This window comes from Manis javanica, chromosome 3, assembly GCF_040802235.1.
Source record: "Manis javanica isolate MJ-LG chromosome 3, MJ_LKY, whole genome shotgun sequence".
NCBI lineage: Eukaryota > Metazoa > Chordata > Mammalia > Pholidota > Manidae > Manis > Manis javanica.
The window spans coordinates 70,569,119-70,592,796 of NC_133158.1; the positions used below are offsets into that span (position 1 = coordinate 70,569,119).

Consider the following 23,678-nt stretch of genomic DNA (forward strand, 5'->3'; position numbering starts at 1 on the left):
GGGGGAAGCATAGAGCAGAGCATATGGGTGAGATTTTTAAGGAATGTTAGTGTTTTCTACAAATATTTCAGTATTTACGTATTATTACTGGGGCAGATCTGTCGAGCCCGAAGCTTATACAACTTTGGAGGTCCCTCTTCAAGAAAAAGAATATAAATACTATGAATGCAAGTTGCTAAGGCCCTGCCAGGAACCTGGTATGGGACATTAAAGTATCTGAAGCTTAAGCTTCAGTAGCTTCATGGAAAATACGCCCCTGATTAGCATGTCCCATTCTTGAAAGTACTAGATGTCTAGGGAAATTAGGCATGTAATTCAAAGTGACGAACAGTTTGCTCACGTTTTTGAAACTCCTCCTAGTGTTAGGTAATTAAGAACTAAAACCACCTTTGTATCACTAGTGCCTGACATAATGGAAGGAGTGGAGGGAGACAGTTTATAAACAAACAGGCTGCGGGTTTTTTTTTTTTCTTTTTTTTAGGCAGAAAGACGGAAATGAGCAGGACTAAAAGGAGAAAGGGCCCCCAAAGATGACTTAAGGAGTTGATCAAACAAAACCAGAAAGCTAAAAATGACTCAGAGAGTTAATCTGATGAAGCCACAGGGTCCAAGAGTGACTCAGGAAATGTCCAGGATCCCCCAGATAAGAAACATCAGAGACACAGGCACAGCACAGCCCCTGTCCCTATCTCACCAATCAGAACAAGCCTAGAGAGCTGACAGCTGTCAATCAAGGACCTCTGTGCCCTGCCAAAAACCACCTAAAAGAAGCCTCAGATTGAGCACCCGGCCCTGTCTCACCTTAGGCAAGCCCGCTCTGGTACTCTCTGCAGAGTGCAGTAAAACTGACTTTGCTTTCTTGACTTTGGTCTCTCGTCTCATTGTATCTGACGTCCCTGCAATACTGAGCCTAGTCCTTTCCTTCCTAACACTTTCAATAAACTAGCTCCACAATCTACCTCCAACTTTTCTCTTTTTTAACCAACGCTATTAACTAACCTGATGGGTGTGTTTACCTCTAATCTTTACTTCTAAAGATTTACTTTACTAAGATTTACTTCTAAAATTTACTTCTGTTTCTTAAAATAGCCCCACAAAGCAATGATTTCCCACTACAGGAGATACTTAAAAGTTAGATTATAATTAGTGTGCTTGTTAAGATACCAGACTCAGCTTTCATATGAAGAAAAAGGTGTTCTTATACACTGTTAAAAATTGGTAAAACATTCTGCATATGAATTGAACTATATTTAAACCTTAAATAAGCTTAGTAGGTTTTGACCCAGCCCTTTAGGAATAAACAGTGCAGAGAGATTCAGACAAGGGCTCCACCCAGCCTCCGCAGTCACACCTCCTACCAAACTGCTCCATTCCATAAAGTATTTCTGTGTGACACAATCCTGGTTTTCTTTTGTAAATATTAAGTAATGACTTTTGAAGACTCATTACCAACTGAAAGCCTCATTAACTCCAGCGACTTTGATTCCATGAAAACTTTTTTTAGAGAAGAAAATGCACTCTAAAACCAAGAAAAAGGAAAACCTGGCAGGAACACTCCACCTCTCTCAAGTCTCTCTTCTCTTCAGCACTCTAATAAGAGAAACATCCCTGCAAACACAGGCATTCATTTGAATAGGAGTGCTGACGTATTATTAATCCTGACGTAGGTGCTCTCATGAGCGTACTACTCAGTGCAGCCTGCACAACTAGCAGGAAGAAGCCCCAAAGGAGGTCATTGTTCACACAGGAGTTTTATCTCCTGCTTTTGAGAAAAAACTCCTCCCCTTCCCTTCCCAGCAATGATGTGCCAAGCCTGCTTGCAGCCATGAGCAACCACAAGCTCGAGCTCTTGTTCTCCTCCAATAAACCTGTGTTAAAAACAATCCTCCCCAGTTTCCTCTAAAACCTAATAAAGCCGACCTACTCTCTTCTGACTTGCCTATGGTCACCAAGCTTGCATGTTCCGAATTGCAATTTCTGTTAGTCCCGACTAAACTCTTTGTTTTTTACTTACATAAGATTGCTCTTTGCTCTTGTTTCAAGTTAACCATCTAACATCGATGCAACGTGCTGTTTATTCGGGACACGTGAGCACCCATTTCACCACCCCACAACCCCCTGAAAAGGGCTATTATTTCCATGACTCTCATTTTACAGGGGAGGAAAGCGAGAGACCTAAAGGTGTGAGATATCTTGCCTGAGGTCACACAGCTACTACAGGGAAGTCAGGGTTCCAATGCAGCGCGGATTTGGAGTCTGTGCTCTTACCCACAACTCTAGTTACCACTACCACTGCAGTATCTCAGGCCTTAAACCGCCGCATAAACCTTCGCACTCACCTTTCTGTGACTGCCCACTTCTTTCTCTTCATGGCAGGTGAGACATCTTTACAAAATGCTCATCAGCATCCACCCAGCCCAAACTCCCACCCACACTTGAATTTTTCAGTAGCTTTCATTGCTCTCAGCCAGAAGTTCAAAGCCAACCTACCCAGACCCTGCTTACACTTTCCTCACCCGTCTCCTAGTGCCAGCCCCACAGCCCTTGTTTTTTAAGATTCTTACCTTGTTCTGAAGTCAGCAGGTTTGGGGCTTGACGGAAAGGATCAGGCTGAGCAAGATTTGATTTCTGGTTCTCTCGCTTCTGTGCCATTGAGCAGGTAACCACCACAATTTTAAACACAGCCATCTATGATGAACAATAAAATAATGGCTATGAAATTTGAAATCTAGAGTTTGATACATGTACATACTAGACTTTTAAAATTATTAGTTGTCGGCAGAAGGAAAGCTGTTGGTTATTATTAGTATACGTGGAAATCTGGAGTTTTAATTGGTTGAGTGTCTTCAGAAATAAAATATGTGGTACTTGGAAACGGTTTTACTTTCTTTGAGCCATCAGTCTGGCCCTGGGATTCTATTTCCACAAATTCCATCATTAAATCCTTTCACACATCCTTTTCAGAAGTCTCTTGCAATTTTTGTTCTTCTCTTGGAATTTTTGAAGTTTTCAACTTCCCAGTGTGTCCTGACCACACATACTGTAGATGATTATGTTAAAAAGCTCCCCAAAAAAGTAAGGAATGGCATTATTAATCCACGGATACATTAGCCACCTCGTGAATAAGAAAGCCCAGAACCAGCATTCACAAGTTATGGGGGAGGAAACAGGAGGAGAAAGCAGAACGCCTTGGGTGCAGGAAATGGGAGGAGACTTTAAAAGAGTGATCTTCAGCTTGGGGCCATTTCAGAAGTCAGATGAAATTTGTTTTTCTCAGCCTTGACTTGTTTTTGGAGTATGGAGAATGCAAGAGGCAAGAAGGTAAATACAATTGTAGTGGGTTTGTTTTCTGTCTTTATGAATCTTCTCATGTCTCTCTCTCCCCCTGAGCACACTGGATCCTTCTTTTGAGGAGGAAAGAATGTGCCTTTGAATTTCGTACTCTTTACTTGTTTGAAAGAAAAAAGGACAGTCCTGGATATGATTGCTGTCTGGTATACTGGAGTGAAAGTAAGAAGTGGAGCTTTCTCTTTTGGTTTTGGAGACATGCTTTATCCTTAGAAGGGTCAAGCATTAGGGATGGAGGGAAATGGTAACAGGAGAAAATGAAAGACCTTGGGAAGAAGTAATTGAGCTAATGTTGGAAAAGAATGCAAACGTTTAATTTGCCTTTGACAGACAGAGGTCCTAAAGCAAGGTGCTGCACTGGCCTTGTCCCTTCCACAGAGTTCTTAGGGCCAAGGAATAATCAGAAGCCAAACATGTTGACAAGCACAGCAGACAGAAACTAAGAGGTAGAGAAGCTTTGAGACTTGTTCAAGAAGAACTGAATCACCATATCAGGGAAGCCTGCGTGCTCTCCACTTTTTCCAAGAATGGGGTCATTTTCACCTTCTCAGTTTTAATACTTTCATGGATCCCCAAAGTGGGTACTTTGTGTAAGGGCTGTGGAAATGTTCAGATTGAATATATGAATGTAAAATTGCTACAGAGATGTAAAAATATCATACAAATGTAAATTTGCCTACCTTGGGGATTTGAGAAAGGAATTAGATATGGGAGCAAATCTGAGATTTCTAAAATTCCTGTGTGCCATTAGTTATATAACTCTGAGCCTCAGTTTATGTAAAGTGATAAATTGTCACCAGATTTTCTGTGAAGATTAAATGAAAGAAATAAGGAAGGTACCAAGCAATATATAACATAGAGACTGAACAATTGTTAGCTTCTCTGTATCAAACAACTTGATCCCAATTGTTTGATTTATTGAGTGCTTAAAATGAAAGGGAAAGAAATTCTGCCCTGTGGAGTTTACAATCAAATGTAAAAATGCAATTGACAAGTGGTAGGAATGAGGCAATATGTCATAGATCCCACTTACTCTGTAAAGAAAGGATTGCTAGAGGGACTAAGTGACAGTTATGGAAGAAGGGCAAGATTTAAGAATGTAAATAGAAAAGGGCTGGGAGGGTGGAGCCGAGTGATATCCCCTCAGGCCAAAGTAACCAGGGTGGAAAGAAAAGGAATTCTGTGACAGGTTTGGGCCAATGGAAGGTACTTACTATGAGGAGAGGTCGGATTGCTGGATTAAGGACATTTGTTTATGTTGGGGCCTAGAGTAGTTCGCAAGATGTTCCATTGTGAAGCACAGATTATTTTTAGCTGAAAACCATCAAGACCCAATAGACTTAAGAAGACACTTTGACCTCCTACCCCCAAACTGCAGAAAAAGCATTTAGCTGGAGGAACTGTTCACCATAGACAGTTATATTCTAATGTAAACAAGGAGGTGACAGACAGGAAGGAATGTGACAAAGCCTAAATGTTAAAACCTCTCTCTGCCCTGTAATTTCTCTGTGGCCCATCAAGGATTTCGTTTATCAACAATTTACTCTTCATAGTTTTGAGAACTGCTTCCCCTTTCCTTTGAAGTTTCAGACCCCTACCCTCTTCTCCTTAGTTCAGGTTGACATATATACCTCATTCGCCCTGACTGATTTTGATATCTATGTCTATGGATTCCCCTTACTAGCTTAAAATAAACTTTGGGGTTTTTCTCTGTTAATGTGTCTCTCTGCCCCCCAACATTTATCTCCATATCATCATGCTACAAACAATGAACCATTGAATGGATATATAGCATCCCACAGGCAATAATGAGAGATTAGGAAGAGATCGAGAATAAAGGGTTGGGAAGAAAATATTTCACGTAAGAGGTAATGAATGTAGTGGGTGGTATAAGGGCTAACCTCCTGAGCAAAGGCTAATTTCTTTTCTTACACTTTCTTTCTTTTCTCATATTTTCAAGCTGCCCTTTCCCTATTTCCCTGTAATTGCTTCCCTATCTCATAAATCTGGATGTTAACATGATACCCGGGAGAGTCCGCACTGCCAGTGGCACTGCCTCAAGGCAGGTAGGGTGCGTCGTGGTGTCAGACACCAGAGGAATGACTGGGTGGCTCTTTATCTCCAGAAGAACTCCACAGAGAAGTCAGAGGGACCGCAGGCTTCTGGTGTACCAAATACACAAAGAACCTCAGGAAAGGGGACCAAACGAAAAAGCTCTGAGGAAGTCACTGAAGGTAAGAAGCCCCATATCCTCAGGTCTAGGAAGACAGGAATTTTCTGAAAGAGAAAAAGTAGGGACGAGGTTTCCATCCTATATTCTGCATATCCTATGCTTCCCTGGACGCTTAGCTTAAATCTCACCTCCCTGAAGCTTTTTTTTAGGTCACCTCTGTTAAAACCAATCTCCTGTCTCCAGACTCCTGCTGTATATGTATTTAGTCTGATCATCATTTTGCCTTCCACTGACTGCTGGGAGTTAAGGATCTCAGTGGGCAATGATTTGGAGAAAGCTGTAGACTTGAAATTCCATCCATGAAAACTTGACTTCCTGTTCTAAAAATTAAACACAATACCCATCTTGCTAAGTGGGGTGTGGGAGGGAGGGTGGAAGGTTGGTTGTGATGTACATAGAATGATTAGGTAAAACACCTACACCATACCTGCCTAGTAATGTGCACGCAGTAACTGTCGGTGGTGGTGTGGGCAGCTGTGTCTGGAGGAGGTCTCCCTGTGCACTAGGTGAAACTTCAGCCTCAGTGGGGGAGGTTTCTTGACTCTGAACGAGATTGAAATCTCGAGAGGTTGGATGAGTGTAGTAAGGAAAGAATTTATTCAAGCAAGAGTAGCAGCAAATGGCAGCTGCCACGCAGGCAGCAGAGAACAGGGAAGGACAGAGTGAGGAAAGGGAAGCTCATTGAACTGTTCAGTGTAGGGCAAATCCCTTGCCAACTCCTAAAGCCAGGGTCACCTGGCATCCTGTGTCTACTTAAATCTGCATGGCGTGGGAACTGAGCCCCTAACACCCCAGGATTGTGGAAAGCAGCAGAGCACTGGATGCAGTGAGACTACGTTCTGAGAACTTCTACTTCCTACTGGTCTGAAATAAAACAGGGAGAGAGAAAAGGACAGTGTTAAGACTAGAAAGCTGAATGAGTGCAGAGTGACACGTTTACCACCAGAGGTGGAGGTTGGTGAATTCTTGTCTTTATCATGGAGAAGAGTTCAGAGACAATCACAATCGGTTTATGCAGCAAGAAAGTTTATCTGATACTAGACAGCACACACTCAGACAGGAATGCAGGCAACCTCAAAGAGGACATGTGTGGAAGGGTTTGGAGTTCGGGGTTTTATAAGGCTTTGGAGTAGGGTTCAGCATGAGGCAGGATGTATACAGGTGAATCATAATTCCTTTGAAGTTTTGTTTTAAGAATAGGGTTATTTAGGGGACTGTGTTGACCTGGATCTCTGTATTCTTTATCCACATAGGTTCATTTACACTTTGGAGGTCTATCTCATGTCCTGATTACAAAGCTACTTGATTGATTAAGGGGCTCTAAGAAGAGGAAGGACAACATATAGATTGTGTTAAAGAATAAGCTGGGCCATTTTCTCAGGCCAAGTAGATTTTACAATGGCATGACCCTTGTCCCATGTCCCTGCCCTACTTCAGAGTCATAGTTAATGTCTGTCCTGGAGGTGTGGTCTATAGGTCTTAACTGAATGGTGGGAGTATGTCAGAGTTGTAGCAGCAGGGGACCTGCCTGTAGTGCCCTGACAGGGCTGGGCTGAGTATCATGGGTACTAGTGGCTGTGAGTGCAGCAGTGCCAGGTGGTGTATTTTCTTCTGTGGTGAGAGTACAAGGCTCCCCTAGGAATTTACGATCTTGGGTCTACAGTTTCTATCATTCCCCTGGAATCGAAGTGTAATCTCTAGTAATCTCTAGTGCTATTTTCTTGGAGTCTGTGGGTCAAGATGCTCACAAAGAACATCTTGTGTGGTGAGTAGTGGGGAGTTTTAGGAAGTAAAAACTGAGGGACTCAGAAGTATTGAGTCAGTCCTAGATTTAATGCTGTCCTTTGGAGGTGATGTGGTCTTTGGCAAATCAGTTGGTTATGGGCCAGGTTTGTTCTCCTCAGTTGTCCCCATCGCAACAAAGAATTGAAGGGCAGAGACACAGAAAGAAGTTGAGTGAAAGTTTTATTTGAATACACTCCAAGGGAGGAGCAGGCCAGAGTCAAGGTAGACAAAGGCCCTGATCCATTAGGTGGGAGGCTTATATATTGCATTCTGGTTAGAGGTGCCTCTTTGACTGACAGGTGGGGTTATTTGATTGCCAGGTCCACCTATATAGCCATCGCTCTCAGTGACCATGTCCCTTCCCCACACTGAGGTGGGATCTAGGCAGTTGTTAGTTCCTTTCAATTATGCCCACATTGGGATCTGGTTGGGAAGGAAGTTATCTTCCTGCAAAACCTTTGTTGTCTTCACATGGATCCCCCTCCCTGGGCAGAGTTTGGGCAGCTTTTTCTTTGAACATTATCTTCTCCTTTGCCAGCTGCTTGTCTATCTTTCTACTTAACATTCCTAACAATTTAACTCTACCCTGGAAACTATACTGTGAGAACTAAAAGTGATTGTCCATTGGACATTTTTAAAAAGCTACGCACAGTTTACTATTATTAATCTTTTCCCATTCTCTTTCAGCATCCTGTCCAAAAAGGAAGGTCCAAGGTCATGACAAAGTAAAATGTCTAAAGAAGAGAATTCCACCATTACCTCCCAAACTGCCACCCGTCAACCTGATTCACAGAGATACTATACGGGTCTGGTGCCAACAGTTAAAGTTGAGCACCAGAGGCCAGGTGAGGGCCCACGGTAGGAGACATACTCCTGGGAGGAAGAGTAGGAACCTTACTTTGATTATTAACTCATTTTTCTCTTGTCTTAGAAATTAGATACATATAGGCGACTCTGTGAATATGCTTACCCTGATCAAAAGGTGAGTAATTTGTAGGGGAATTTGGCAGTGGAAGGTTTAGTTTTCATGTCAGTTATCTATTAGAGCATCAAAAAGTGAGTCAACAAGTTCCCTTGGCCCCTGTGCCCTTCCCCCATCCACTCCCTGTTATAAGGAGAAACAACATCCATCCCCTCTTCTCACTTTTCACAAACTCTGTACAAAGAGCAATAAAAATGAGGCTGCACTTCTAATAGTGCTTTAATCTTTTGAACTCTGTTTGTAGAACATTCCTGATACAGCAGAGGAGGCCAAGATGTTGTCCAGATCGCAGAGAAAACTAAAGATAAACAAAGGAGAAATACCCCCAGAAACTTTTGAAAACAATATGTATTCTGAAGGGACTGATCCTCCAGAAGTGGTTTCCCCACCTGAGGCTGGGACACCTGCCCTTGCAGCATCTACTGCTTGCCTTGTGGGGGGTGGTACAGTTGTGGCGACAATGTCCAACCCAGGTGCTGTGTTTGACGCCTGGTCCGCAATGGCAGCCAAAGCCTGGAAGACGGAGGCAGCAGACTTGCCACGAGAGGCTTGTGGTAAGCCCCATGTTAAAGAGTTGGTTCTGGTCCTGATGAGGAAGTGAGTTGACCTCCTATTAACCTCTGACCAATTGTAGGGTATATCAGAATCACCTGAAGGATTCCTGGGCCCCACCCACAGTTTTTGATTTCTTACTTGGTTCTGAGGTGGGGCCTGGGAATTTACATTTCTAATAATTGTCCAGGCACTGATTATGTTGCTAGTCCAGGGTTCACACATAGAGAACTAACTGCTCTAAATTACTGATGTCATCAGAAAGGGGTAGCAATATCTTTGGCTTCATTTCTTTCCCTTTCTTTAAGAAATTATAAGTAAACGCAGGCTCTAAAATCAACTCCCTGACGTTTAAGCCCTGGAGCTTCCATTTGTAAAAGAATGACATTAACAATTTCTTCAGTCTAGTTTTCAATTTCCTCATAGGATAATAATACCTGCCTCATAACGTTGTAAGAATTAAGGAGATACAGTTTTGAATAATCATAAACTGGTTAGCACAACACACCTATCAAGAGTTGAGACCCCTGAACGTATTTAGGAAGGCCTTCCAAGACCGCATCAGCTTAGTCTTTTTATTGAAAGAAACCGTAAAGTCACTCCAAAACATACCTCTTTGGCAAGATTTTTTTTTTTTTGAGGTGAAGGCAATTGCAAAGCGCCAAACTCAGAAAGAGCTCCCCCTTTTCTGCCTAGAGATAGGTTATAATTCTCCTTCCATTAGCAGGGATGGCACCAGAGGGATGTGCAAACAAACCTACCCCATTAGTGCCTCCTGTGTATTTACCTGCCTACTGTTCACCAGCCTCAGGACCTAAAACTGCTTTCCTTTGTCCTCTCATTTCTCTACAAATTCATTTTTCTTTGTGGAAGATGTTACACAAGCTGCAGTTCTAAGGCTCCAGTCTGAGTCCTTTCTCCCCAGTGGTTTCCTCTGCTTGCTGTGTGCCGCACACATTCATAACTTGTTTTACTCCTATTAATCCTTTTGTGAGAGACCTGGGGTGGAGCAGGTAAAGCTTTGTCTCCCCTACACTACTGCATACCTCCTTGTAGCTATCCCACCTCCAACTAGACTTTTTTATTTTCAAAGTTTTAACAGGAAACCATTTTTTATTATTTTCTAAGAGGCAACAGGATAGAATAGGTTTGACATTCCATGTCTCGGAGCTGTCTCCTGTGAAACAGTAGAATCAAAGGCCATGTTGCAATATTGAACATTAGGATTCGGTAATGCGGCATTCATTCTTCTCTCTGCCTCCCCAGGCCTCCAGTGGTGTGTGGTCCATGGGAGAAGCCTCCCCGCAGACTCACAGGGTTGGGCTCGCCTGCAGTTTCACGCAGGACAAGCCTGGGTTCCTGACAAGCAAGGGAAAGTGTGTGCGCTATTCTTGCTACCTGCCTGCAGTTTTCCACCCACACACCTGGAGGACAATATGCTGTGCCCCAAATGTGTTCGTAGGTAATTATCTGGTGCTTTTCTACAAACTAAAGTGGCATGGGGTTGTTAGTTAAGGAGAGAGGGGAGATACATACTAATCCTAATTAGCACTGTATTTCAAGGACAAGTTGTCAATAGAGTTTCAAGAAAATTATTACTCAGATAAGTGTATTCCTAGAAAAAGAGTATTTATATGTCAGGGCTTAATGCTTCTATCTTGGAGACCCATTACTCTGGAGATACAATTATAATTATATAACAGTGTGTAATTATATTACAGGTATATGCACTACACAGAAATAATGATCAGACAAAAAAAAAAGCGCCTTTAAGCAGTCTACAAGTCTATGGGAATGACTAGTATTCAACAGCTAGAATACCATGTGGTGACTTGTATTAAAGAAAAGGTTTCTTAAGGGAAGAAGTGACTAGATGGAAAAAATTAGTAAGATCGTTTTTTAGTATAGGGACCAGTGTTGAGGCTGTAAGAAAACTCAAGATAAAGTAGAAATGACAAGTAAGTTCAGTGTGACATAATATGGTGGAAAATAAGGCTGAGTTTTCTCACTTATAAAATGGGTGTGATAATGACTGTCTGAAGATATTGTGACAATTAAATGGATTAATGTATATAAAGTTCTTAGCATTCTTAAGAACTTGGCACATAGCAAACTTTCATTAAAAATTATGGATATTATTTTGGCCAATGGGATTTGTTTGAGCACAATCATGAAGATGGTACAGTGTATGCAAAAAAGCAATATTGGCTCAAATTGCCCCTTACAAATTTGAGTAATTTCTTTAGTTTGGGATCAAATTTGAGTCAGCTTTGAATGTTTAGAATTTAGCTTGTCCTGCGTGGGTGTTCTTTTGTTTTTATTAGTTGTGTGATAATGATCAATGAAATATCTGTCCAATCACCAATGGCCAACTTAAGAAGCACTAATTGAAGAGAACATAAGAAAGGCTACAAAAAAGTTTTTCTCTCCAATTTAAGTTCCAAGCCAACTTGTAATCAATATATTAAAAAATAATAGGCTGATGAGGAACAGACCTGGGGAAAGGGCCTGATAAATTTGTTTTATGCATTAAATTATACTAGCTATTTAATTACAATTTTTATTTCTAAAGAGGAATGGGAAATACTTTTACTAAAATAAGCCATCAAATTTGGAAAATGGGGGGACAGTCAGTATGGTTTTGAAGCAGCAGCAAGGAGAAAGTCCTACCAGCAACCACGTCAATAATTTTACACATTGCCACTTCACTTTTCTGGACCTGTTTCCACGTTTCTCATAAAAAGAGCCAGTTGGACCAGAAGGTGTGCAAAGGTCACCTCCAGTATTAAAACTAAGTCACCCAGAAGTTTTCATGCCTATAAAGAAATTTGCATTCCCAAAGGCCATTCTGTTTACTTTTATGAACTCACTGAGGAAACTTATGAGTGCTTTAAAGAAAAATACACGTATGTAAAATTTTGCAAATAATTTCTAGGAGGAAGGACAAGGGGTCTGAAGTCAGGCAGCTTTTCTCTGGGTAATGGGTCACTGAAAGGTTTTAAGGAGATAAATGGACTAAGGCTTACAGTGCTGAGGAGGGAAGGGTGTAAAATCTGTTAGAAGAATCTTGTGGGAAAATTCAGTGTTTAGTATTTTTAAAGGGTCTGGCACCCTCTCTAGGTGCCCAAAAAGAAATCTGGATTCTAGATAATCATTTGGTGGTGGTTTAAATATTGATAAGGATAATAGGAGCTTCATTGGGGCTGAGGACCGAATTTCAAGGAACAGCAGTTTTACGGGACTATTAAAAGAGGTAGAAAAGATACAAGGAGAAAAGCAAAAGTATGAAATCAGTGGGGAGCATTTACATGGGGAAATTGTCTTAAGTAATATCAAATGAAGCTGAAGAAGGTACAATTAATAGACTTGGTTGGATAGTAGAGGAGGTTGAAAGCAGTAAAGAGACTGTAGTTTGGTGTTGGTTGAATACAGGGAGGAGAGAAGGAGAGGCTGCAGTTTATTGGAGGTATTTTCTAAAAGCACAACTGAAGAGGTGGAGCAGTAGGATGATTAAAGGAATTTTTGTTTGTTATGTATTGTAGAGGGTAAGACTAAGCAGGCCTCTGGGCTTCCTTTGGGAGAGGCGCCTAAGGGAAGGGTGGATGGGAAGAAGATAGCCACTGAGTAGAGGGGCTTGGTGCAGCCTGCATGTGGCTCCCAGGGATCTGTCTCCCCACTCCTCAGTTGTCCAGGAACCATCCTGGCTCCATCTTAGGCTCTGTGTTGCTCTGCTAGGGGCCTACCTAGGGTGTCATGATTACTGAACACCAGAGGTCTATGACAGCTGGCAGAGAAAAGAAGCCTGAAGTGGGTGGGCCCCTGAGGCTACATTCCTCCTCCACAGCCCTGGGGTCTGCCCCCCTGGGCCTTGGCGCAGTTCCCTTCTCCCACGGGAAGGAAGTATGTGGGTGTGCACTGGTCTTTCCTTCTGGCTGTTGAAGGTCACTTTGGATAGCTTTAATGGTGTACTCTGATTGCAGACAAATGGTAAAGGCCTCTTCTGCCCATGGTCTGCACAAGACAAGAACATTACAGAGACGTGATCGCTTGGCTGCTTGTCATTCCTTGATGACATGGTCACTTCCCACCCACTATCCGAAAGTTTAAGGGCAAAATTATTGGCATTCCAGCAGTTGGTTTCTTGGCTCTTTTCAGGGATGCAACTTAATATTTCTTCTGTAAGCTTATCTTTTTTTAAACAAACATTTTATTTGCTTTATAGAAATAAGGTGTTAATAAAAAGTCTCCAGTGAGCATTGCAAAACCAGGAAGAAGGATACAGCTATGAGGGAAAGGAGCTGCCATCAACACCATGTGCCACTGACACCTGTACGCCACGCTACTCCATACCCACCATGCTTCCTGCTCAGGGCGCACAGGCGACTGGGTTACAGCATTACTCTCAGACCCCCAACAGTGCCCACTGCTTCATGGATTGGAATAAAGAGACTCTTATGTTTTAAATTGGAAAAGCAGTTCACAAATCACTGTTCCAGTTAATAATATGGAAAAAGTCTTTCATGCTACCAACTGTTTACCCCCTTGAAATAGAAGTGACACTAACAGCTCTTTCAAAGTGGGAGCCTGGGCTGAGCATTGTGGAGTGTTGAGTGAAGAAATGATAGTAGCTTCCATGGATTTCCTTCAAAATTCAGACTCCTTGGGGGACTGATGCTGTTTTAAAGTTTAATGACTTCAAACTATTGATTATTTGTAAGCCCAAAGGAAAGCTGTAATTCTCTCCCCACCCTGAAATGTGCAACTTTAAATACATAACACAATATTTTTGAAGTTTCCTCAATAACTTGAGACTGCTATGATATGTCTAAAATAAAAACACAGGACACTTTGCTGCTATTATTCCCACTTAGAACTATTTGCATATTTTAGCGCTTGAAAATGTTTAAGATTACTTCTGAATCATGAATACATAATATGTTGAATCCTAAACATGTATATAAAATCATTTATTGTATCTAAAGGCCATATTCATTGCACGTACATTATTATTAATGTTCTTAACTCACGATTAACTCAAAAAGCATAATTTTTGTGTGATTTTTTTAAACCAATTTATTGAGAATACAAAAAGCTTTCCATATTTAATGTACATAATTTGATGAGGTTGACTCATTTTTTATTTTTTGTTTACTTCCTAAATTTGTGGTCCTGTGAGTCTTGGGAAAGATCTGATTTTTTTCACTTGACTTGTATTTTCATGAGTTTCCAACATTGTTTTATTATGGATTTTTGAATTGTGGGATTTTTTTTCCCCCTTCCAAAGTGGACTAGAAGGAGTGATAGAGTTGCAAAGTGTAACCATCTTGATAGAGATTGATTTGGGCAAGAATCCTCAGTGAATGTTAAAAAATAGAGAGGAAAGTTTGTTGATAGCAACATATATACATCTTCTTGTAATGTTCCCACACTAATTAACTCATTATGGTCAGAATTTTTCAGTTAATAAATACATTGTATTCCTTATATCATTTTATTTTTATTGTTTTAATCATCAAATGTACATCACAGTTGTTCAACACCCCTGCTCACTCCCCTCTGCCTTGGTAACCACTAGTCACTTCTCAGTGTTTGTGAATCTAATGCTGTTTTGTTCCTTCTGTTTTGTTTTGTTTCTATATTTCACAAATAAGTGAAATCATATGGTATTTGTCTTACTCCACCTGGCTTATTTCACTGAGCATAATATCCTCTAGATTGATCTACGTTGTCAAAAATGGCAGGATTTCTTCTTATGGCTGAATAATATTCCATTGTTTATATGCACCACATCTCCTTTATCTATTCATCTATTGATGGACACTTAGGTTGCTTCCATATCTTTGCTACTGCAAACAGTGCAGCCATAAACATAATGGTATATCTGTCTTTTGGAATCAGGGATTTTGTTTTCTTCAGGTAAATTCCTAGGAGTGGAATTACTGGGTCAAATGACATTTCTGTTTTTAGTTTTTTGAGGAAACTGCCATACTACTTTCCACAGCTGCTGTACCAATTTGCAGTCCCACCAACAGTGTAGGAGGGTTCCTTTTTTCTCCACATCCTCACCAGCATCTGTTGTTTCTTGTCTTTTGGATGTTGGCCATCCTAACTGGTGTGAGGTGATATCTCATTGTGGTTTTAATTTGCATTTTCCTGATGATAAGTGAGCTTGGCCATTTGTATTTCTTCATAGAAGTATCTGTTCAGGTCATCTCCCCATTTTTTGATTGGGTTATTTTTTGGGTGTTAAGGTATTTGACTACTTGATATATTTTTAATGTTAATCCCTTATCAGGTGAGTCATTTACAAATATATTATACCATACTCCTCAATGCCTTTTTGTTCTGCTGAAGGTGTCCTTTGCTGTACAGAGCTTTTTAATTTTATGTAGTCCCACTTTCCATTTTTTATTTTCTTTCCCTTGCCAGAGGAGATGTGTCCAGGAAAAAACTGCTCATGCTTATATTAAAGAGATTTTTGCCTATGTTTTCTTCTAAGAGTTTTAAGGTTTCATGACTTACATTCAGGTCTTCGATTCATTTTAGTTTGCTTTTATGTATTCCTTCCTTCTTGTACGTATGTTATTCATTCTAATTTCGTTTACTTTTTAAACTTTTCCCTATTTCCCACTGATTGCTCAAGTTTCTATTCTATTTCTTTCCTCTCTCTTTTTAGTTAATTTGGGAATTTTACTTTGCTTTCCAATTCTGCCTAAAGCTCCCTTTTCCTAACGTACTTAAATAAGCTTAAAGTTCTCTCTGTATAAAATCGTGTTCTACCATTTAAAATGGTTAATTTTCCCCCTGCTTTCTGCCCCTGACAGAATGGAATCTCTCTCTAAAGGCACATTTATTCCCCAGCTCTCTAATTCCCTCAAGCCTCCCCCAAAAGTCCTATAAAGTTTTAACTATCCTACTCAATCCCCATCATTACTTTGTCCCTCCCATACTCCCAGAATACTATTATGAGGAAGAATGACAAGCTGAAGCTACTTATAACATACTGTGTGCCTCACATGAATTTCACTGCTTGGTGTTTGTCAGGGAGCCAAGAGATGAAATTCCCAGTTTCCCACCTGGAAATTAAAGTAAGCCATGCAGAACTGTCTGTGCCTACAATCCATATGTGGTATGTGTTCACGTGTGTGTAAGGTGTGAGGCGAAATAGAAATGCTGTGAGAAATATGGAGCCAACCCTCCAAATTTCCCTTGGCTCCAAAGGGCCAGGTAAGACTTCAAGAGTTGGCACTTAGCTGTTGGTTGATTTGGAGTATCTGTTGCTTAAATGGCAGTGGTCATAATATTTATCTCACAGAATTTTAAGATTTGAGAAAAAATATATAATACAATTCACAAATTAAAAGTCTGCTCAAATATTATTTATGACTGTTTCATTAGATTCTTAGCTTCTCTTCTTCAAAGTTAAGTTGCTCCAAACAGAATATTCCCTGGCTGACCAGCCTGCTTCCCATGGATGGGCTACCTTGAGATTGTTTATGTATCTGGAACCAACAACAAAATTTGAGTTTTGATAGAAGGGTTAGCAGATTGGGAGTGTGTGTTCCTCAGAACAAGGATGGGAGTATAGGTCCTTTTATTAACTTATTTCCCTCTTGATCTCTGCAGAATAATTATGAGATACTGTGTAAACATGCATATTGAAAAAAATCATTAGGAAGGTAGTCATGGTATAAAGTCATAATTACATTGAACAATTGTGCCTAAATTTGGTAAGTAGCAAGGCCAGAGAAAGCAGCAGAGGGTTAGAGAAGGGAAGGACAGACATCATTCTTGGTCTCTACTCTCATACATTAATTACTCCCTCCATACTCCATCCTGCTTCCAACTGTTTTGAATTATTGAAATAAGTAACATTCACTTAAGGTGGAGCAGTACCTCACTTTTGGATACTGACAATGAGACCTGTTTGCAAAATATATTCATCTCAGAAGAAATGATCTCAGAATTGTCAAATTCAAGAAGAGGCTTGTATTGGCCAATTGGACAATGCCTCGGTGCACACCTAGAAGAGGGAAGTAGACTGAAGTGGCCATTAGCCTTGACATGGCTAAAAGATGTGTGATAAATAACAGACCAGAGGGCTGCACAATTATATTCAAGAAAAGGACAGACATCAGACAGCCCTATGGCAGTAGGCTTAGCTATTACTACCATTTCTGAGTCCTGGACCCAAGAAGTGTCTGATAAGTAAGACTGATAATACTGCTAGTCAGAAATAGGGAAGCTCAATTTTAATTAGCTTCAAATGGAATGGAAGTGATGGAATAAGTCAGTTACCTGTAAGAGTATATAGGCTGGAAAATGGTTTCCCATCAGATATCTCTCTGCTTGCTGTAACTCACTACTGGCAAATGTTAATATTTTTTCCTAAACTGATCTCTAAGCCAAGTGGTTTGCCCCTGTTCATTTACCATTGAGTATAATTATAATTTAAAGGAAAGTATAAAGTGTTGATGTGCTCACAAGAGGAGTGCCACAACTTGAGTGTACCCTATTTTAATCCCCTTCAAGGCAGTCAGGTAAAATAAGTACAGTTGACCCTTAAGCAACATGAGGTTTAGGGGCACACACACACCGTACAGTGGAAAATCTGAATGTATATAATTTTTGAGCCCTCAAAACCTTTTTACCAATAGCCCACTATTAACCAGGAGATTTACCAAGAATGTAAACAGTTGATTAACACATATTTTGTATATGTATTACATATTGTATTCTTAAATCATGGGGAATAAAATGTTTTTTCAAATTGTTGCATATCTCCACAAAATTTTCCAATGCATTTATTGAAAAATATCTACATATAAGTCTACATGTGTAGTTCAAACCTGTGCGCAAAGATCAACTGTATAGCATTATGATGTGGTGAACGTGCAATGTACCTTTCATGTCTACCGCAGGGAGAGCAGTTGGTCAATGGCCTCAACTTCAGCTTCACCACTACAAAGGCCAGGCTTATGCTGTAACTCCCATCTGGTATTCCCAGCCACTAAGGGTAAAAGGGATTCTAAGATGGGGCCATTCTTGTGTATGAAACTTGAGGACCCTTCATCAGCCTTGCTGAAACTTTCTTAAAACTGCACTGTGGTTCAAGATTCTTCCCACCCAAACAGCTTTCCCTAGCTTTCACCAGGTTCATGCCTACATCATGTTATGATGTTCTGACATTTCTCACCTCTTCCTGGTCCCTTCTTATTTTCCTTCACAGTTGTTTTCCACAGTAAATCTTTTGCACACCTAATCCCATCTTGGCATCTGCTTCTTGGATGACATGAACAACTACATATGGTGCCAGTAGGAGAGAAAACAGGCAATAAGATGGGATTCTGGAACTCATTCCTTGACCTGCTGGTGAACACAAAAGGACACAATTCTGAGTGCTGTATTAGGGATGGGTGACCCTAGCATACAAGAGTGCTCCAATTGCAAAAGATTTCACTGGAAGTGAACTGGCAAAATGTCCTGGGAGAGGGGAATGCCCTTGCAAATGGAATGATTCAGGCATTTGGAAAATGTGGGTGTTAAATGATCTGCAAAGATTGAGAGACAGGTAATTGGTAAGTTGTAGTTGTATTAATTGTTCATCAGTGAGATAATGAAAAACTGAGGGTCCTTAAAAGCTTTGAAAGACTAAGCATAAGAGGCAAGAGGCAAAGAGCTTCTTACAGTTTACAGATCCCCAGATTTTTTAGAAGAATGGACAGCTGATAGCAAACAGAATCTCTAAATAGAAGTTGCAGAGCCGAAGAGGCTTAAAATTTTAACAAAAGCAGGTCTGTTATGCTAAAGTCAGCAACCTGCTTGGGAAAATCTTGGACCCTGAAACATCAGGGGTGGATATTGGAATGGATGACCCTGAGAGTTTTGGCCCCGTAGATCCATATAGTTCTCAGAACTTGGAGAGGTAATTTTCAGTTCCCTAGTAAGAGCTAGCACTACCACTGTGCTGGAAGATATCACACAGGCCCTTCCCCATCAGGTAACAGATGCCTTCTTCAAAAATTCCTACAAATTCCTCTCCCAGCTACTAGGCCAAACTGAGAGTTAAATTCCAGCACAGCACAGCTGGGTGAGTGATGGGCCTGGCAAGTGAGGAAAGAATATACCAGTTAGCAGATATTAGCCAACATGTACTGGCAGGAGTTAGGGAGAAATTCTTGAGTTAGGTTTTATGAGCAATTGATCAAAAGGACTGGAATACAATAAAAGATAAGCAAGAATTCATTGTCTTGGGGAGTACTTTCTCCTTGCATGGGATTTAACATCCTAGCAAGGATCCTAAGAGATGGAACAAACTCATTGCCAGGATGATTCTTAGAAGCCTGGAGAAGGTGAGAGCCAGTACTGAGCAAAGTATGAATACCATTCAACTACATGATTACACACTGGAAAAGAGAAATGAGATATGTTGAAGCCTACTGGATATAGGGTCTGAATGGACATTGATCCTCATCATGTCAAATGATCATCATGATCACCCCCTCACCTTTGCTGGATTTGGGGCTTAAAGAGCCAAGTAATAATTGGAGTCCTGGCTAAAGTTTAGCTCATAAAAGCCCACTGGTTTTATGAAAATATGCAGGGATCATATTCCCAGTATTTGGATGTTTAATTGGAATTGATATACTTCACAGTTAAAGTAACTCCTGCATTGGGTCCTTGGCCAATGTGGTGGGAAGGCCAATTCAAACCCCTGAAACTGCTTCCTATCCCACCCTTGTGTGCATAGATGCTGAATTCCCTGGTTATGAAACTCAGCTTGTGGTAGCATATAATCAGCATTTTATAGCATCAAGAACTATCTGGCTAGGGGGTAATAAGACCAGTTAGAAATTTCAATAGCTGTTAGAGATGATTCTGACAAGAAATAAAGTGATAGCAGTAGAATTACAGGAGAGATAAAATCAAGTAAATTGTGTACATGCTTGACTCCATAGGACTTTGACTCATTGGCGTTTAAGGAGAAAGTGTGTTTTAAGGAAGTTGTTATGCTTCTATTTTTAGATGACTGGGTGATGATAATACATCTCAAAAGAGAAGAAATACCAAAGGAGATTGAAAGTTGGTGGGGAAGACAGTAAGTTAATTTTTTAAATATGTTTGAAGTACATAATAGGATATGCCAAAATTTGGGTCAGTAAAGCTGGTAAAAAGGTTGGGCTAGAAATATATATATGAGAGTCATCAGCCTGTAGACGGCAGTTGAAATTGGAGAAATGGATGAGACTGCTGTATTTAGAATGAGGCATGAGCCATGACCAAGTGCAGATAAATGAACCATATGGAACCTCAATGTTTTAAGAGTTAGGTGGGGAAATTTGGGGTGTGTGTGTGTGAATATTAGACCAGAGTGGAAAGGAGCTAGGTGGAGTAAGAAGATAATGTTCAGAAAGTTGAACCATAAAAGGGGCAGAGAATAGTAGTTAAATAGAATGAGTCAAAGGAGGTGTGTGTGTGCATACATGTGTGTGTGTGTGTGTGTGTGTGTGTTTTGTTTTGAGTAGGACAGGCTTTGTGTGCTTCCAGGGAAGAATCTGCAAAGAGGGAGAGGTAGAAAACTCATGAAGGAACAAGTGACTGAAGGGGCAGAGTACAGAGTAGCTTGGGTTTACTTTACATGGCCCAAGTCCCCCTCCTTCTTCATCCACAATCCTCAAATAGTAGGGCATTGCTCCAGTGTTAGGGTGCAGGCTTCCGAGGCTTCCCCAGAGAACAAACTACACAGGCATAGAGATGTAAATTCAAGCAAAGTCTTTATTCAGCCAACTAGTTGGGGTCCAAGTCAGCCCGATGCAGCGGGTCTCAACAAGGACCCCAAGCACTCAGAGCCAAGGGTTTATATAGCAATTTCAAAGCACTTAACTCATAGCAATTTTCTATAACTATACATTATTCTTGCAAGACATATATCCTGGGGTTAAGCAAGGGCAGGGTAAGACTACTCCCAGAAGTCCAAAAAACTCTTAACACCAAGTTTCAGTCCCTGAACAGGACAACATTAATTAAGCTTTCCAACTCCAACATGTTTTAACCCAGTGTCCATTTGTCTCATAGGAAATAGATCCTAATGAAGATGCAATATGCAGTCAGTATGAAGGAAGAAGATGAGGAAGGACTTGGTTTGACTAGCCAAGAACACCTGCTGGTAAGGCTATGTACCTAAGTTTGAAACTTTTATTGGAGAACCTACAGCCACATCAATTCCCTGTTCTGTCATCAAAACTTGCCCCCCACCACCTCATCTCCCCACAGTGGTCATGCTCTCTCCTTACCACATCCTCTGAGTTATACAGAACAGAGGAGGACAGACCTTACTAGTCTAGATTCTAATTTAAGATTCTTCTGATAGTGACTGTTCCTTCATGATACAGAGGATTTTCTTTCAAGAGAAAAAAAAATTTTAGATGCCCATTTATTCTCAGACAGAAGGTGAGGATCTGTAACTATTGTTCTAAAGTAAAAATGAGTTCAATAGTCATTTTAAGTGGGAATTTCTTAAAGGATGTAGCAAAGTTGGGAACATCCTTCAGTGCAATTTTCATCTTTCTCCTCAGAAAACCGAAGGACTCATTAACCGATTATCCCTTCCACCTAGTAATGGTAAGGAACCAAAATTTTGAAATGATTTCTTAAGAACTTACAGCTCTGTGAGATGTCTTAAAGGCTTTTATTCTCAGAGTTGTTTCACTTTTACCTACTATATATTGGTGAATCATAAACATTTATTCTTACACAGCATGCTCCTCTGATTTAAATTAAAAAAAGATTTTGAAAAGCACTTATCTGAATAAGAAATACAAAGTATTATATTTAACTTAGAGTAAGTAAAAATATTTCTAATAGGTAATCCATTTTTATTTCAGAATTATTGGAATAAATATTAGAATGCAAGCATTAGAATGCAGGATCAGATTCTGGACATCTGGGTGGAGTCTTGTAATTCATTTTTCCAAGCAGTTCAATTTTGTCTCTTTCTTTAAAAATACTCCACCCTATAGCTTAGGTTATTTTTTTTCCAGCTTAGCATCCTTTCGGTGGCTCCTTTTGAGTCTAAGGTGTATATTGAGTCCCAAACTTAAGTTGGTAAAATGTGTAATATCATTTGCTGTACCAGACCCTTCTCTGAACTAGGCACCATGCTAAGCACCAGGAGATAATGATAAGTCTGAAAACTTCCGAGCGTCGCAGTTTAGTAGGATAGAGTCATGTCAGTCTGTGATTCTGCATTTACCCCTATCCTTTAGCTGTAATGCAGAGAGGGACTTTACTCAAAAGGGGCTGGGTGAGTTGAGGGGGAAAGGTGGAGGCTGATGCAATCTGACTGACTAGCATTGATTGAGCCTCTGCTCCAAGCCAGACACAGGGCAAGGCTCTGGGTAGACCAATAGCAACCCAAGCACATCCTGCTGTTGTCCTCTGAACCTTGCTGGCTAACTGGAGAAATAAAGTTAAATAACTAAAATCCTAAATATATTACTCATTACATTATCTGAATTACACATTCAAGTGAATTCTGTGAAGGCAACGAGTGAGAGAGTAACAGAAGCAAACCCTCTTAGGGTGACTCCCAGAAACTGGCATTTAAACTTAAAGTGATACAGGTGCTGATGAGAGCTACAATGGCAATAGCATTACAATATGTAAGTGTATCAATGAACATCTTGTACACCTTACAGCTGCACAACGTTACATGTCAAATACACTTCAATTAAAAAAAAGTTTAAAAAATGAGTCACATGAGTGAAGAGGGAGGGAAAGAGTGTTCTTGAAAGCCATCCCTGAATCTGATCAAACCAATGTATAATAAATGCAGAAGATAGAAGAATTAGTTAAATGGAGGAACAAATTAAACTGGCAAGATCTAGATTGCAAGCTACAGGAAACTCACACAATTCTTAAGACAATAACATGAACAACAAAAATCATTAGGAAAACAAAAGATGGGGGAGAATTTCAGAGTGAAGATTATTTTTTTTGTTGTTAATTCAGCAAGCATTTATTGAATATCTTTCCAATGTGTTCTGGGTGTGTTCAAAGAAGTAAAATGCATAGCCTGCTTTTGAGGAGCTGGTAAATTTGGAGGGGCTCTACTTTCTCCATAGTTTCTTAATTCATTAAGAACTCTGTTTTGATTCAGTATGATCCAAAGAGGTTTTTGCAGGAAACACTATTTGTAGTGCTAGATTGAAGATAATTTAAGGCACATATTGAATAATCACAATTTGTAGACATAATTGAAAGAGTGTTTGAAAAAGAGAGAAAACATAAGAGAATTGGATATTTAAATACTGCTGGATATTTGGATTGAATTGTTTGATAATATGAAATAATTACTTAAAATTATTTTTAGATATGAAGAAGATATTGTAATTACAGTTAGAAAAATTCCTCTTTTTTTTCTGAATTTATAAATGAAATTATATGAGACCTAGTATTTCCTTCTAAATACCCCAGATAAGGGGGAATCAGTGATTTAGATAGAAAGCAGATTGGCTGTGAGTCAATAGGTATTGAAGCTGGCTGCTAGATATGTGAAGGATGGATATGTGTTTTTTCACATGTTTGAACTTTCCCATAATACAATATTTTTAAAAAGCAGTGGAAAAACCCAAGAAAACAAATAAGATTATTATATTGTAATAAATGCTAAGAAGAAAAGTAAGTTACTACTGAAATGCTCTTCCCACTTGAAGTTCTGTCATAGCCTAAGGCCTGGTATCAGTTCAGGATCCTAGGTCAGCTTGCCTGTAAATCATC

The 23,678-nt window shown here is 40.1% G+C and overlaps 1 protein-coding gene across 2 annotated transcripts; it reads left to right on the forward strand.

Moving 5' to 3' along the window:
- The first annotated feature begins 3,237 nt into the window (after nucleotides 1-3,237).
- On the forward strand, nucleotides 3,238-14,384 carry DPPA4 (developmental pluripotency associated 4). 2 transcript variants are annotated; one of them, XM_017652420.3, is made up of 7 exons: nucleotides 3,238-3,321; nucleotides 5,474-5,582; nucleotides 8,054-8,211; nucleotides 8,298-8,348; nucleotides 8,593-8,902; nucleotides 10,167-10,362; nucleotides 13,123-14,384. In XM_017652420.3, the coding sequence occupies exons 1-7, from the start codon at nucleotides 3,298-3,300 to the stop codon at nucleotides 13,151-13,153; spliced, it is 879 nt and encodes a 292-aa protein (XP_017507909.1). In that variant the 5' UTR covers nucleotides 3,238-3,297; the 3' UTR covers nucleotides 13,154-14,384. The 2 variants fall into 2 exon arrangements, with proteins under 2 accessions (XP_017507909.1, XP_017507910.1); XM_017652421.3 differs by having other exon boundaries at nucleotides 3,266-3,321; nucleotides 5,477-5,582.
- Nucleotides 14,385-23,678: the final 9,294 nt, after the last annotated feature.